An 11673-nucleotide genomic window follows, 5' to 3' on the forward strand; every position below is an offset into this window, starting at 1 on the left:
TTCAATTTGTCGGAAATAATTCAGCTAACATTCCTTACATTTACTCTCCGTGTCTCTGCACCAACTTGCGGACAAGGTAACACTCATTTCTTTGAGTGATATACGAGTCTTGCCGGTCAGTCGCTCGCGCTGCTTTACAGACCGCTCTGACAGCGTTCGGTTCTCATTGGAACCACCCCGCTTATTGGATATGAATTAATTCAATTCATGGAAATTTCACGAACATTTACTGACCAACATTTCTCTGGGTGTTGATTCTAAGATAGCCTTGTCGCTACTGAGATAAAAGTCGTACATGCTCCTAGTTTAAGGTCCGACATGGTACGAAAACATTTTTATCGTGTAATAAAATCATCAAAATTCGGATCTTGATGAAATTAGCCATTTTATTATTATTAAATTAATTTATACTCTTAGACTTATTCGCACTAAATCGAATTTGGTGATCTCGAACGACTTTTGATCCTAAAGGAAACTTGGGCTAGCAGCCTTGACCTCAGGACCGCTGCCATCATAACTCAAACTGAGCCCAGCGAACTCCTATCCTCAAGGCTACTAAAACCTGGCAATTGTAGTCATCATTGAAGATGCGTCGTCTAGGCACCACTGAAGGCTGCTTCGATGCAAAAACTGTCAAGCAGCTTGATCATTATCCAAACATTTCATGTTATAAACTTTTGCGACCAATTCTTCTACGACTAGAACAAATGTACACTGCAGGTCCTATTGAAAATTTGCATAATTTGTAAAACGGTACCATTTTAAATCCTCTATAACAAATATTTATGATCGGATTTCAATGCAATATTATACACAAATTTTTCAATGAAACTGTGCCTGTGCGTGGCCAGATGATTGAACTTCGATTACTAGTTCTAATTATATCTTCTGCCATGGTGCTTGCAATCACCTCCTGCAATTTTTCCCCGTGAACAAAGATTGCCGTTTTCGTTCTTATAATAGTTTGCTTTGTAGAGACAAAGGAAGCAGGCATGTGCCAGTCGACGAGAGGTGTCTCTTGGAATGGTCTGTCTGGTTGGCGCTCTGCGGCCGGGCAGAACACGAATAAAAGGCTTGCGGTGAACGTGGCGGTGCCTCGCGCGTCTATCCACCTCTGAATTCCTGCCATTCTCGACTCCATGCTTCGTAAAGCACGCACTCTATATACAGTTGTCTTTCAAATATCAGCGATGACCATGGCACATGTATTTTTGATTTCTTCGATTGCTATATTTGTTGATGGAAAACTTATCTTTAGCGTTCATTTGCCGGCACCCGCGTGCACATTGAACTGTTAGTAGACGACATTGTTCGCGCGACGTTGCCAGATCTTTTACTACTGCTGGCGCAGCGGTGCCACATTTCAGGCGCGCTGCTCTCTTCCACCAAAACCGGAGAATACAAACGCCTCCGATACCATCCTACTCTATGGGCTATTATTTCTTCACGTTTATGGGCATATTTCTGCGTGTCCTGCCAGTGGAGCTACATCTCCTCGTTCATTGAATTTCTACACATATGTTATGCTTCACATCATAACAACTGCAACCTGCATAACAATTGTTACGCACATCATAACAATTGCAACCTGTTCGTGAACGTAAATTTTCGTCGTGAATTTTTAAATGCGCCAACTTTCTTGTTGAGTGTGTATTGTGTAATGAGCATTCCACTTTCTGAAAGCTTTGAAAGTTCACTTTTATATTTTCTCAATTTTCATCGATTAGTGGTTACAAATGCGCTTTTGATATTTTTGCGGAACTGTCTTCGAAATCGCGAATCCATCCTCCCGTTTAGTTTTGCTTAAAAGTTTTTGAAATTCATATGTTAGTGTGTAAGAAGCGTTATATTATCGTTAGCTAATTTTACAGGACTACCCTGGAATCATTACTTTGCCCAAAATTATAACTTAATTGGTGTGCAATTACAGCTGATTATCATAATTATTTCTATCGTTGTAAAATGATTGTAATAAACCATTCAAAAACATCGTGTTTTCACAATATCATTATTATTTCTATCTTTGTAAAATGATTGTGATGAACTATTAAAAACATCATGTTTTCACAATATCATTATTATTTCTATCTTTGTAAAATGATTGTGATGAACTATTAAAAACATCGTGTTTTCACAATATCATTATTATTTCTATCTTTGTAAAATGATTGTGATAAGCCATTAAAAACAACGTGTTTTTTCAGGCACCTGCACGCCTTACGGAACTTCATCGGCAACCTTGTGGAGCAGGCGGAGAAGTCTGGAGGATGCGAGTGTCACAAGCCCCCGTCGCTGCTTCTCGTGGGGGTGAGTCGCGAGAAATTATTTTTACTTCTACGTCCGAAATTTATTCCATTTTCGAAAATAAAAATCTTTGATAACATAACGCACATGTCACATGCGTTGTGTTATCGATTTGTAAATGACACTTATTTACTTACCGTTAGCGATACTATGCAAATTTAAATGTCAGTTATCAAGAGTTACTGTCAGCGAGTAAAAGATTAAGAAACCAAAATATCCATTGTGCTTAATCTAGGTTTAAAAAATCTTGACGTATTTGTTCATGTTTTAGCCGCCGGGTGCTGGCAAGACGTACTTGGTGAAGCAAATGTCGAAGGTGTGCGAGATGCCGCTGTTTGGAGTACACACTCACCAAGTGAACAACGCTGCCAGCATCAAGAAGCTCTTCTCGCAGGCCAGGAACAACTACCCAAGCCTCGTCTTCCTTGACGACGTCGACAGCATCTTCGCAAACCACGACAAGTATGATATCCACTTGAAATCCTCGCCTTAATTTAACCCATTGTAGGGTTAAATAATTTAATTTTTGGCTTAATTTAACCCATTGTTGGCTGCATAGTTTTACAACGCTAAAATACCAGAGTTGAGTATCTTTTGGGGAGTGTGAGAGTGCACCTAATGATAGGAAACTATGAATTTACAACGGCATGTATGTGAGCTTTCTTCACGTTCTGCTATGAGCTCCGCACTCCCTTCATTATGAAACTACAATCCGACACTGTAGCAGTGATGAATTGTGTGTTACCTACCAGAGATTTTTCAAGTAATCTGGCCTGATGCTCCAATAAGTCGATGGTGACCTGTCTTTACATGTTCCCACCCTATACTAATATTCTGTACGTGTATATATATTCCTTTACTAATATTTTTTACGTGTATTCGTTCCTCCATATTAAAATAAAATAAATTCGTCCGTCCATGAATTCGTCTAGGAATTTCCATCAACATTTTATATCGGATCAAGCTGAAATAAAGAGAAGATTTTTCTCGTAGCTTATTGGATGCGTAGCTTGCCATATCTACGAATAAGCCGAAAACAAAACTTTCCTCCCTTCAGGAACTGCCAACTGACATGCACATCTGAAGTCGAATCTATTCATGTATTGATAATTATATTTCTGTTTGAAGTGTGAGCATTCACTGTTTTACGTATGAATTAGTCTTTCCATAATTTATTTCACACCTACAGGAAGTTCCATAATTATTTTGCAGTAAATTAAAGTTTCTCTTGGTTGCAGTGAGCATAGCTGCGGGCCACCCGTACAGCAGATACGTGAAGAGATCTTCTCTCAGCTCGGACCTCGCAAGCTCAAAATACACGACCCAGAGTCTACACACAACCCCACACAGCAGCAGGTGAGCTGGACTATACACGACCCAGAGTCTGCACACAACCCCACACAGCAGCAGGTGAGCTGGACCACACACACCTTTACTGGGCGATGCTACTTCAAATGAAGTCAAATTTTCAAAGGAATTCTATACAAATAAAGCCTTTTTTCAATAGTTACATTATAGCACTGTTACATCAGCGTGACGGGACTAGGAAGTCCCGAACTGATCATAAGGTTTTAACCGGAACAAAGAAATTTACGGACTAATTCTTCTGGAATTAGGCTTAGGTTGTTAAATTTATACCCCCGATTGGAGTGAAATTCGGGGACGTTTTTGTGACCACACATAATGTTACCAGGTTCACAGCAGCCCTGGAGGCAGTAGCAGTAGTCGAGGCTCGTCGCGCTCGTCAAGCTTGAGTCGTCCTCGACCCTCGGCGCCGGAGCTCAACGACTCCTACGACGAGTCCTTGTATCCCGACAACAACGGCATCATCGTCGTCGCCGCCACCAGTTCTCCCTGGCTTCTGTATAAGGTCGGTACATTTTGGATTTATATAATAAATTGTCCTTTCAAAATACTGTGTGCTGATTAGGAACAAACTCAGAGAAATAAGTCGGACTCAATCCATTTAGCGAAGCATTTTTGCCCATGTTTGGGTCTCCCTGAACTAGTTAAATCAGGCAAAAGAGCGTGTCAGTGTTGCGTGCAGACAGCTTAACACTAATTGAACAATATGACCCATTCATTTCTTAGAGCGCTGTCTTACGTTCACATGAACTCTAAATTAGCTAACTCAGTACTACGTGTACGATTATATAATTTATCAGTATTACGCGCGGAAAGTGTGTCCATACTTAGACAATATGCTGCATTCATTTCTCTGGGTGCCGTTGTATGTTCACATAAACCATAAACAATCTAATTCAGTCATTAGATTGTTTTACATTACGTGTCCTAATATTGAAAAATGTAATACAATATATAAAATATATTATAATAATAATATAAATTCATTACATGTCCTAATATTGGGCGTATGCTGTGGCAGGACCACGAGCTGCTGAGCAGGTTCCGCGGCGTGTACCTCGTAGGGCTGCCCGACAAGGGCGCGCGCTACACGCTGCTGCAGACGCTGCTCAGGGAGGTGCATCACTGCCTGTCTGACGATGACATCATGGAGGTCGCTCAGAAGACCCAAGGGTATGATTACGAAGTTATTTAAATTTTCTAAACCCGTTTTATCGCTTATTTCCATTATTTTTAAGGAGTTTTACGAACTAGAAACTTTACGTCTTAGAATTGTCGTGTAATCTGCGATATGATGTTTTAACAGTTCTTCAATGGAGGAATATGTGTTCATTCCACCTTCAAAAAAACCTGTTGGCCTGGTATTCCGTTGGCCTTTTATTTCGTTAAACTAAAGAATATCATTAGAATAATCACTTATTCATTTTCCTGTATACCTGTGATACTGAGGAACCAGATAGCAGATCATTTGATTTTGAGACTCAGATTTCAGATCATTTGAACATTTCTTGCCATTGTTACACTTTTGGCAGTATAACAAAATTCATGGTAACGGAACCTTATTTCGAACTACCCTGCCATGGTTTCGGCATTGTACCGTGTGACCAACTAATAAAGTGGATTATTGCAGTAAATACCACACCATTGATATATATCAATTATAACCGGTCTAAGATTGTAAAATAACCCAGACCACTTTCAGTCACAGTACAATCAAAATATGAATTTTTTTACGTGTGACCAACTAATAAAGTGGATTATTGCAGTATATACCACACCATAGATATATATCAATTATCACCGGTCTAAGATTGTATAATAACCCAGACCACTTCCAGTCACAGCACAATCAAAATATGAATTTTTTACCGTGTGGCAAACTGATAAAGTGGTTTACTGTTCGGCCAGGTTCACTCCTGCGGACCTTATGGTCGTCATGAAGACGCTCAGCTACCGTCAGTTCTCCTTCCTTCTGTCCATGGTGAACGGACGGGAAGCTGACGGCGGTGAGAGGTCAGGTAGCGGCAGTGATGGAAACAGCAGATCAACGACGCCGTCATCTGAACTTACTGAGGCAAGAATTTCCATTTTAAAGCACATGACTGTTCATAAATGTCCAAATTTTTTTGTTCTCCAATGTCATGCGTAAATGAATTGGTTGACGTTTATTTATGTCTCAGTCTGCAATAACTTTGCATTATTTAGGTAGAAAATAATGATGAATTTTTGGTCCGGCAGACTGGCTCTGACACCGACATAGACGGACTGAACGCCTATAGAGACCAGCAGAAACGGGAGGCTGCTGTTGCTGCTCTGACCGCCGCTGCTTTGGGAACAGTTACAGCTGCTGCGTACGCTCGGACTTCGCCTGCCGTTCCTGAAGGAAGTCAGCCCCTCAAGACGCCAGCTCCTCAGCAGGAGGTGTCAGGTGCTGCTGTGGCTGCTGGAGGAGAAGGTCTGTTGGGCCGCGTTGTCGGGGCGGCCGGAGTAGCGACTGTGGCCGCGGTAGCGACCTTACAGTCTGACTGGGCGACCGACAGTGAAGAAGATGAAGCCGCGATTCTTACTCAGAGGGTCAGTGGCATCGTATTTCTGTCATCTCGGTTACTGCTCAGATTGACTCGTGCATTTCATTAATATTTTTTTCGTTTCAAACAAAGTGAGAATATTCTGGACGTTTTTTTCCAATACCGCATGTAAATATTCAATATCTTGAGCATAATTTGAAATTTGGTATCTAAAGCTTCTGTTGGCGCGTGAAAACTTCATTCTTGTTGATATGAATTAATGGTGTTTGAATTTATCCATTTCCCGAAAAGTTAAGATTGAAAATCAATGTTTTTTTTTAATCGCTTTGGCTTATGCTTTTTTATTATTAGTCATTTCATAAATTTTCACATTTTTTTCGACAGGAAAGAGCACCCAGCGAAAAAACTTCAGCATCGCCGGATTCTGGGTTGGTCCAAAGCTCTGAGGAGACGCTGCCTGGTCAGCCTGAAGATACTACGCCAAAACGCCCACATGCGCCTCAACACAAAGCTCAGGCTCCTAGTGATGAATCTCATCAGAATAACGTTATAGCTCCGTACGAGAATTTAGATGACAAGGAAAGCTGCAGCAGTGACGACTCTCCACTCAACAGCTCTCGCGAGTCTGCTGACCATACTTCTGTTTACATTTTGGATCACGGCATATCCAATGACGCTCAACCATCGAGTCTAGACTCCAGCAAAGATCGAAACGAAAATTCGAATGAAGATCCGGTGACAAACAACAGATTTATAGGTCAGGAGGAAGAAGCTGGAATAGGAGAAGCTCCTGCTAATGACGGGAATATTATATCATCAGCTGAAGCATCTCCAGGGTCAAGAAGGAGTCGCAGCTTGTCTCCCAGTTCTCCCTCCCTGCACACCGACCGAAGCACCTACGATAACGTTTTGCCTGATGGCAGCTTGTACGACCCTGAACCTTTCCCTTGTGATATTCATACAGGAGATCACACCCACGACAGTGAAGGAGTTGACGCTACGGGATGCTCGGAAACTGAAGAGGTTATCGTTCATCCTGAACATAAAGATGTGCCTTTCCCAACACAAGCAGAGCAGAAGCAAGTGGTTAACGAAAACTTTGCCCTAAATGGGCCCTGTGATATGAGAGAAGAAAGCGTTGAGCTCCATTACAGTGAACCTCCAGAGCCTCTACGAGACGACAATTTAGCCGTGGACAGCGACAGCGATAACGAGTCTCCAATGTTGCGGCCACGCCGTGTCGGATTTGCAGACAGACCCGTGGCCATCGGGCCCATGTCTGAGAACGGCGCCGGCGGCAATAGTGGCAACAATAACAATAATAACTCCCGTAGTGTGTACTCTGGAAGGCCGTCAGGACCCTCCCCTCATGCCCTCGACTGCGGTGGAGAGGATTTGCCTCCTAACATTTCCCTCGATATAAACGCTGGAGGCAGCGATAACATCTTACGACAGCTGCTGTCACGACCGCCCATGTCTATAAGCAACGGGGGAGGTTAGTTATTTTTTCCAAGCTTAGGTAATTTGCCGAGAAAAGGATGAAATTCAACTACCAGACATATCCTTGAGTATCAGGATAGCAGATGACTGGCTCAAATTCCCAGGAGAAAGTTTTCATCCATATTTTTTTTGTCATGGAAGGTGTTCACTAATCAATTCTTTGTTCCATCACTTCGTGCTGTGTCTGGTAGCAGGATTCAATTTCTGGGTTATTTATTTCTTTTGTAAACCAAACCGATATCAAATACCTTGAACAAAAATAAAACTCGAACTTCTTACTGCAACGGTTGACTGAGTGAAACTATGAGGCTGATTTCTCATGTTAATTTCCAGTGTCACCTCTGCGCCGTGCGTCGCCGGGCTGCTCACCGACGCCACCTGCCAGCCCCGCGCCCTCGAACTGCAGCAGCGGTGCCGCCACCCTCGCCAGCAGCGGCAGCGGACGCGCCTCTCCCAGCCCTGCCATGCATCACGTACGTGACGCATGCGTGTGTCGAGTTGCAGTGCGTGTATCGTCACGCAGAAAATACAAAAAATAAGGAAACTAGAGTCACGTTCATAGAGGGTCTATGTAAGTCTCAAGAATTGGAATTTACATGGTCCGCCATATTTGTAGCAACGCATGTTTTTTGTTATTTCTCAATGAAACAAACAGGTGCATTGTTTTTTATTGGATGAGCTAGTAGACAAGAATTACCTTAACAATTCTCAGACATATTTATTCAATATGACCACCCTTATTTTTAATGACGGCCTCCAATCTACGCGAGAAAGCTTTACAGGAGACACGCAGCATTTCTTGAGGGATCAAGTCCCATTTTCGTGTCAATTTAGACTTCAAACTATCCAAAGAATCAAGAGGTGTTCTGCAGACCCTACTCTCTAAAATATCCCACCCAGAAAAGTCGAGAGGATTCAAATCAGGGCTTCTTGAGGGCCGTTCATTTTTGCTAATGAACGCTGGGATGTGACCCTGAATCCAGTTTTGGGTCATGTTTGTGCCATATGATGGGGCAGAGTCTTGTTGAAAACTACCTTGCTGAGCGTTTGAAGTGTTTACGGGCCTAAGGTAACAACACAGCTTCCAAAATGTCCGAAATGTATCGCTGACTGTTCAATTTCACTCCTGAGGGGACAAAAACGAGTGGGGACCTCCCAGTGGCGGTTACCGCGGCCCAAACCATCACGGACATGGGATTTTGACGTCGTGTTGCTGTTCTGGTTGCCACAGATCCATCCCGACTCCAAACTCTGTCATTTTGACGGTTAACGCTTTGTTCAATGTCAAATTTTTTCTCGTCACTGAACACCAAGTTGGGCAGCGTGCCTTCCTCAATGAGATCCAGAATGTGCTGGCATCTTTCGAGCCTCATTCGTTCATGGCGGTCTGTTAGTTCATGTCTTGTTTTCATCTTGTAAGGGGAGGTTTTGAGGTCATCTTTGAGGACTTTACGCATTGCTGTCTGACTGATTCCTGCTTCTGCAGCCAATTTTGCAGCTGAGCGACGAGGGTTTCTCCTCAACTTCTCCTTCGTGTTTTTGACCAATTGTTTTGTTCGGACACTTCGTTTCTTTCCTTGACCAGGTCGATTGCATGTTTCACCAGTTTCCTTGAATTTTTTTTACCATCTTCCACGCAGTTTCACGACTAATTTGGAGCTTTTTTGCAATGACTGAATTTATCTCGCCCTTTTCATGAAGGGTTACAATTGCATTTCTAGCTACTGCCAGAATAATAGTAAATTTAGACACCTTAGACTTCTGCAATATAAAATAGATGAATTAATAGATAATATTAAGCTTCATTATAAAAGAAAAGTCTCCTAGAAACCAATTTATTTTAATATATCAAACATCCGTTGCCATAAATATGGCAGGCCCTGTATATTTCCTCTCCTCTTCAGGGCCTTCATGGAGGACCGTCAGACGATCGTCACCCTCAGCCAAGGCCTCGGCAGCAACCTTCCCACGGCCTGCACCCTGATTCCCCAAAACTAAACCCATCCCCTCATCAACATCGTCCCCGTCGCCACTCCCCCAGCCCCGGCAGCGAAGGGCTACAGGACGTACACAACAGCAACGCACTGGAGCGCTTCCACCCTGTGTGTGCCTCAGGCCTCGAGTCTGACGCCAGCGGTGACAGGAAGCTGGCACGTCGCGACTCGCAGGTCAGTGGCAGGAAGCTGGCACATCTTTTGCGTGTGCTTGATAGTATAGTTAAGCAGTGTCGGTGTTAAAGAATAGGTTAACTTTAGCCTTTCGCCGATTCTCGTAAAGTTTTCGACTCGTCTCCTTGAGAAATAAAAATGCCTGGGCATTTCAAAATTGATTATGCACTTTAAAAATTATGACAAAATTTTCGTATGACAGAGAGACGCGCCTCCTAAAATCATCAGTGGCCTCGGCGCCGCGTCTGTCGCTGCTTGTGCCGCTGCGGATGTCGTCGTGGACTCGTCTAGACCCGCACTCTCTGTGAACGGTGAGCGAGAACAAGCTGCTTCTATAAAATCTTAATCATTTCAGGATTTATTTCTCTTTCCGAATTATTCTACATTTATTTCCAGGCAATGAATCGAAACATTTGTCTGTCGACATTTTCTCGGAAGGTTTTGATAATTAATATGTGTCGTGCCGAAATCGCGGAATTGCCGATGCTACAAAATCGGCAGCCAGTTTGCCGAATCTGTAGAATCAGCATTTCTGTACTATTGGAATCTGGGGTTAGATCAGTCAGCCAAGTTATTTTTTTAATATTTAAATACAAAGGAAGTTAAGGAACTTTACTAAACTTGACCTTACTTTTTCTAACTCTAGCTGTCGATTTATGTTCCAACTCTTACTCTAACGTCCTATTTTCTGAATCAGCTACGAAATGCTGATTCTACAGATTCGGTAAACTGGCTGCCGATTCCATAGAATCTTCAATTTCGCAATTTCGGCACGACATATGTATTAATCAACTAAGAAGCGTAATTTTAATTTCTCACGACGATTTCACTTTGAAATTAAAAATCTCGCAAGTAATGATGTTAATTCATTCGTAAGGATTTTTTCGTATTATTTTTCATCAGATAATGACTGAAATTGAATAGTTTTGGAGTTAAAAGTTTATTTATTCATTATAATTTCATTGGATTCTTTTTTCATCAGATGATGACTTGGCAAAGCTGGTAGACGCTCTGGAAATGCACATGGACGGCAAAGCAAGAGCGACGGGCGGCAGCACAGGGACGGACTCGAGTGACGTGGGCTCCACTGACGAGGAAAGCTGCACCGACGAGGACGAAGTTGACGGGGAAGACAAGGCGACCATGCGAGCTCTGGATGAGATCGGAGCAGGCACTATGAACATAGTCGTGAGTAACTCCTGTGACTCTTTATCATCATAGATAGATTTTGATTCGGCGATTGACTTGAACGTAATGGAAGAATTTCAGTTAGCGTGATTTTGTCGTTTTTATGTCGGATGACAAAAAACGATGACGATGAAAACTTTGACTGAATTTTCTCCTGAGATTCTTTGGGGTGAAAAATCATCAAATCACAATGAATGACCGTGAAAACATTCAAACCAAAATTTGGGCACTAATTTTTGTCATACAATAATAAAAATTTCTTGGACAATAAACCATTACTAAAATTGAACAGATATCACGATGTTTTGTCCTGTGCAGCCCATAACGCTGGCCGACGTTCTAGACGTAATTAAGAAAGGATATCGCACCGTCAGTGACGAGGAGATGAAGAAGTACACCGACTTCATGGTCTGGTTTGCTAACGTCGCCAAGTCTGCTTGCCCTCACAATAACGGTGAGCTTTCTAGTGCTGGATGCCCGTTATTTTTCATCAGTACTATTACATTTGACAATAAATCTTTTGCAGGCGAGTTTTAAAATAAAGTGCCATTGCTCTTATATTGGTTGTGAGGGCAATATAAAATTTGTTTCTTGAATGCTTACATATAACCTCAAAGCCT

General features: G+C 42.4%; 1 protein-coding gene across 2 annotated transcripts in view; it reads left to right on the forward strand.

Annotated features, from left to right (window-relative positions):
* The window catches only part of LOC108676555, a 54414-nt gene that overhangs the window by 39188 nt on the left and 3553 nt on the right, over positions 1 to 11673 (forward strand). For both annotated transcript variants that reach the window (XM_018164643.2, XM_047879767.1), the window contains exons 2-14: positions 2205 to 2307; positions 2576 to 2766; positions 3543 to 3660; positions 3998 to 4174; positions 4691 to 4842; positions 5578 to 5743; positions 5908 to 6243; positions 6582 to 7692; positions 8031 to 8170; positions 9602 to 9865; positions 10068 to 10176; positions 10848 to 11053; positions 11372 to 11507. In XM_018164643.2, coding sequence (XP_018020132.1) covers positions 2205 to 2307; positions 2576 to 2766; positions 3543 to 3660; positions 3998 to 4174; positions 4691 to 4842; positions 5578 to 5743; positions 5908 to 6243; positions 6582 to 7692; positions 8031 to 8170; positions 9602 to 9865; positions 10068 to 10176; positions 10848 to 11053; positions 11372 to 11507 — 3209 coding nt within the window. The remainder of the gene's footprint in view (positions 1 to 2204; positions 2308 to 2575; positions 2767 to 3542; positions 3661 to 3997; positions 4175 to 4690; positions 4843 to 5577; positions 5744 to 5907; positions 6244 to 6581; positions 7693 to 8030; positions 8171 to 9601; positions 9866 to 10067; positions 10177 to 10847; positions 11054 to 11371; positions 11508 to 11673) is intronic.

The sequence above is a fragment of the Hyalella azteca genome, unplaced genomic scaffold (genome assembly GCF_000764305.2).
Source record: "Hyalella azteca isolate HAZT.00-mixed unplaced genomic scaffold, Hazt_2.0.2 contig3780, whole genome shotgun sequence".
Lineage (NCBI taxonomy): Eukaryota > Metazoa > Arthropoda > Malacostraca > Amphipoda > Hyalellidae > Hyalella > Hyalella azteca.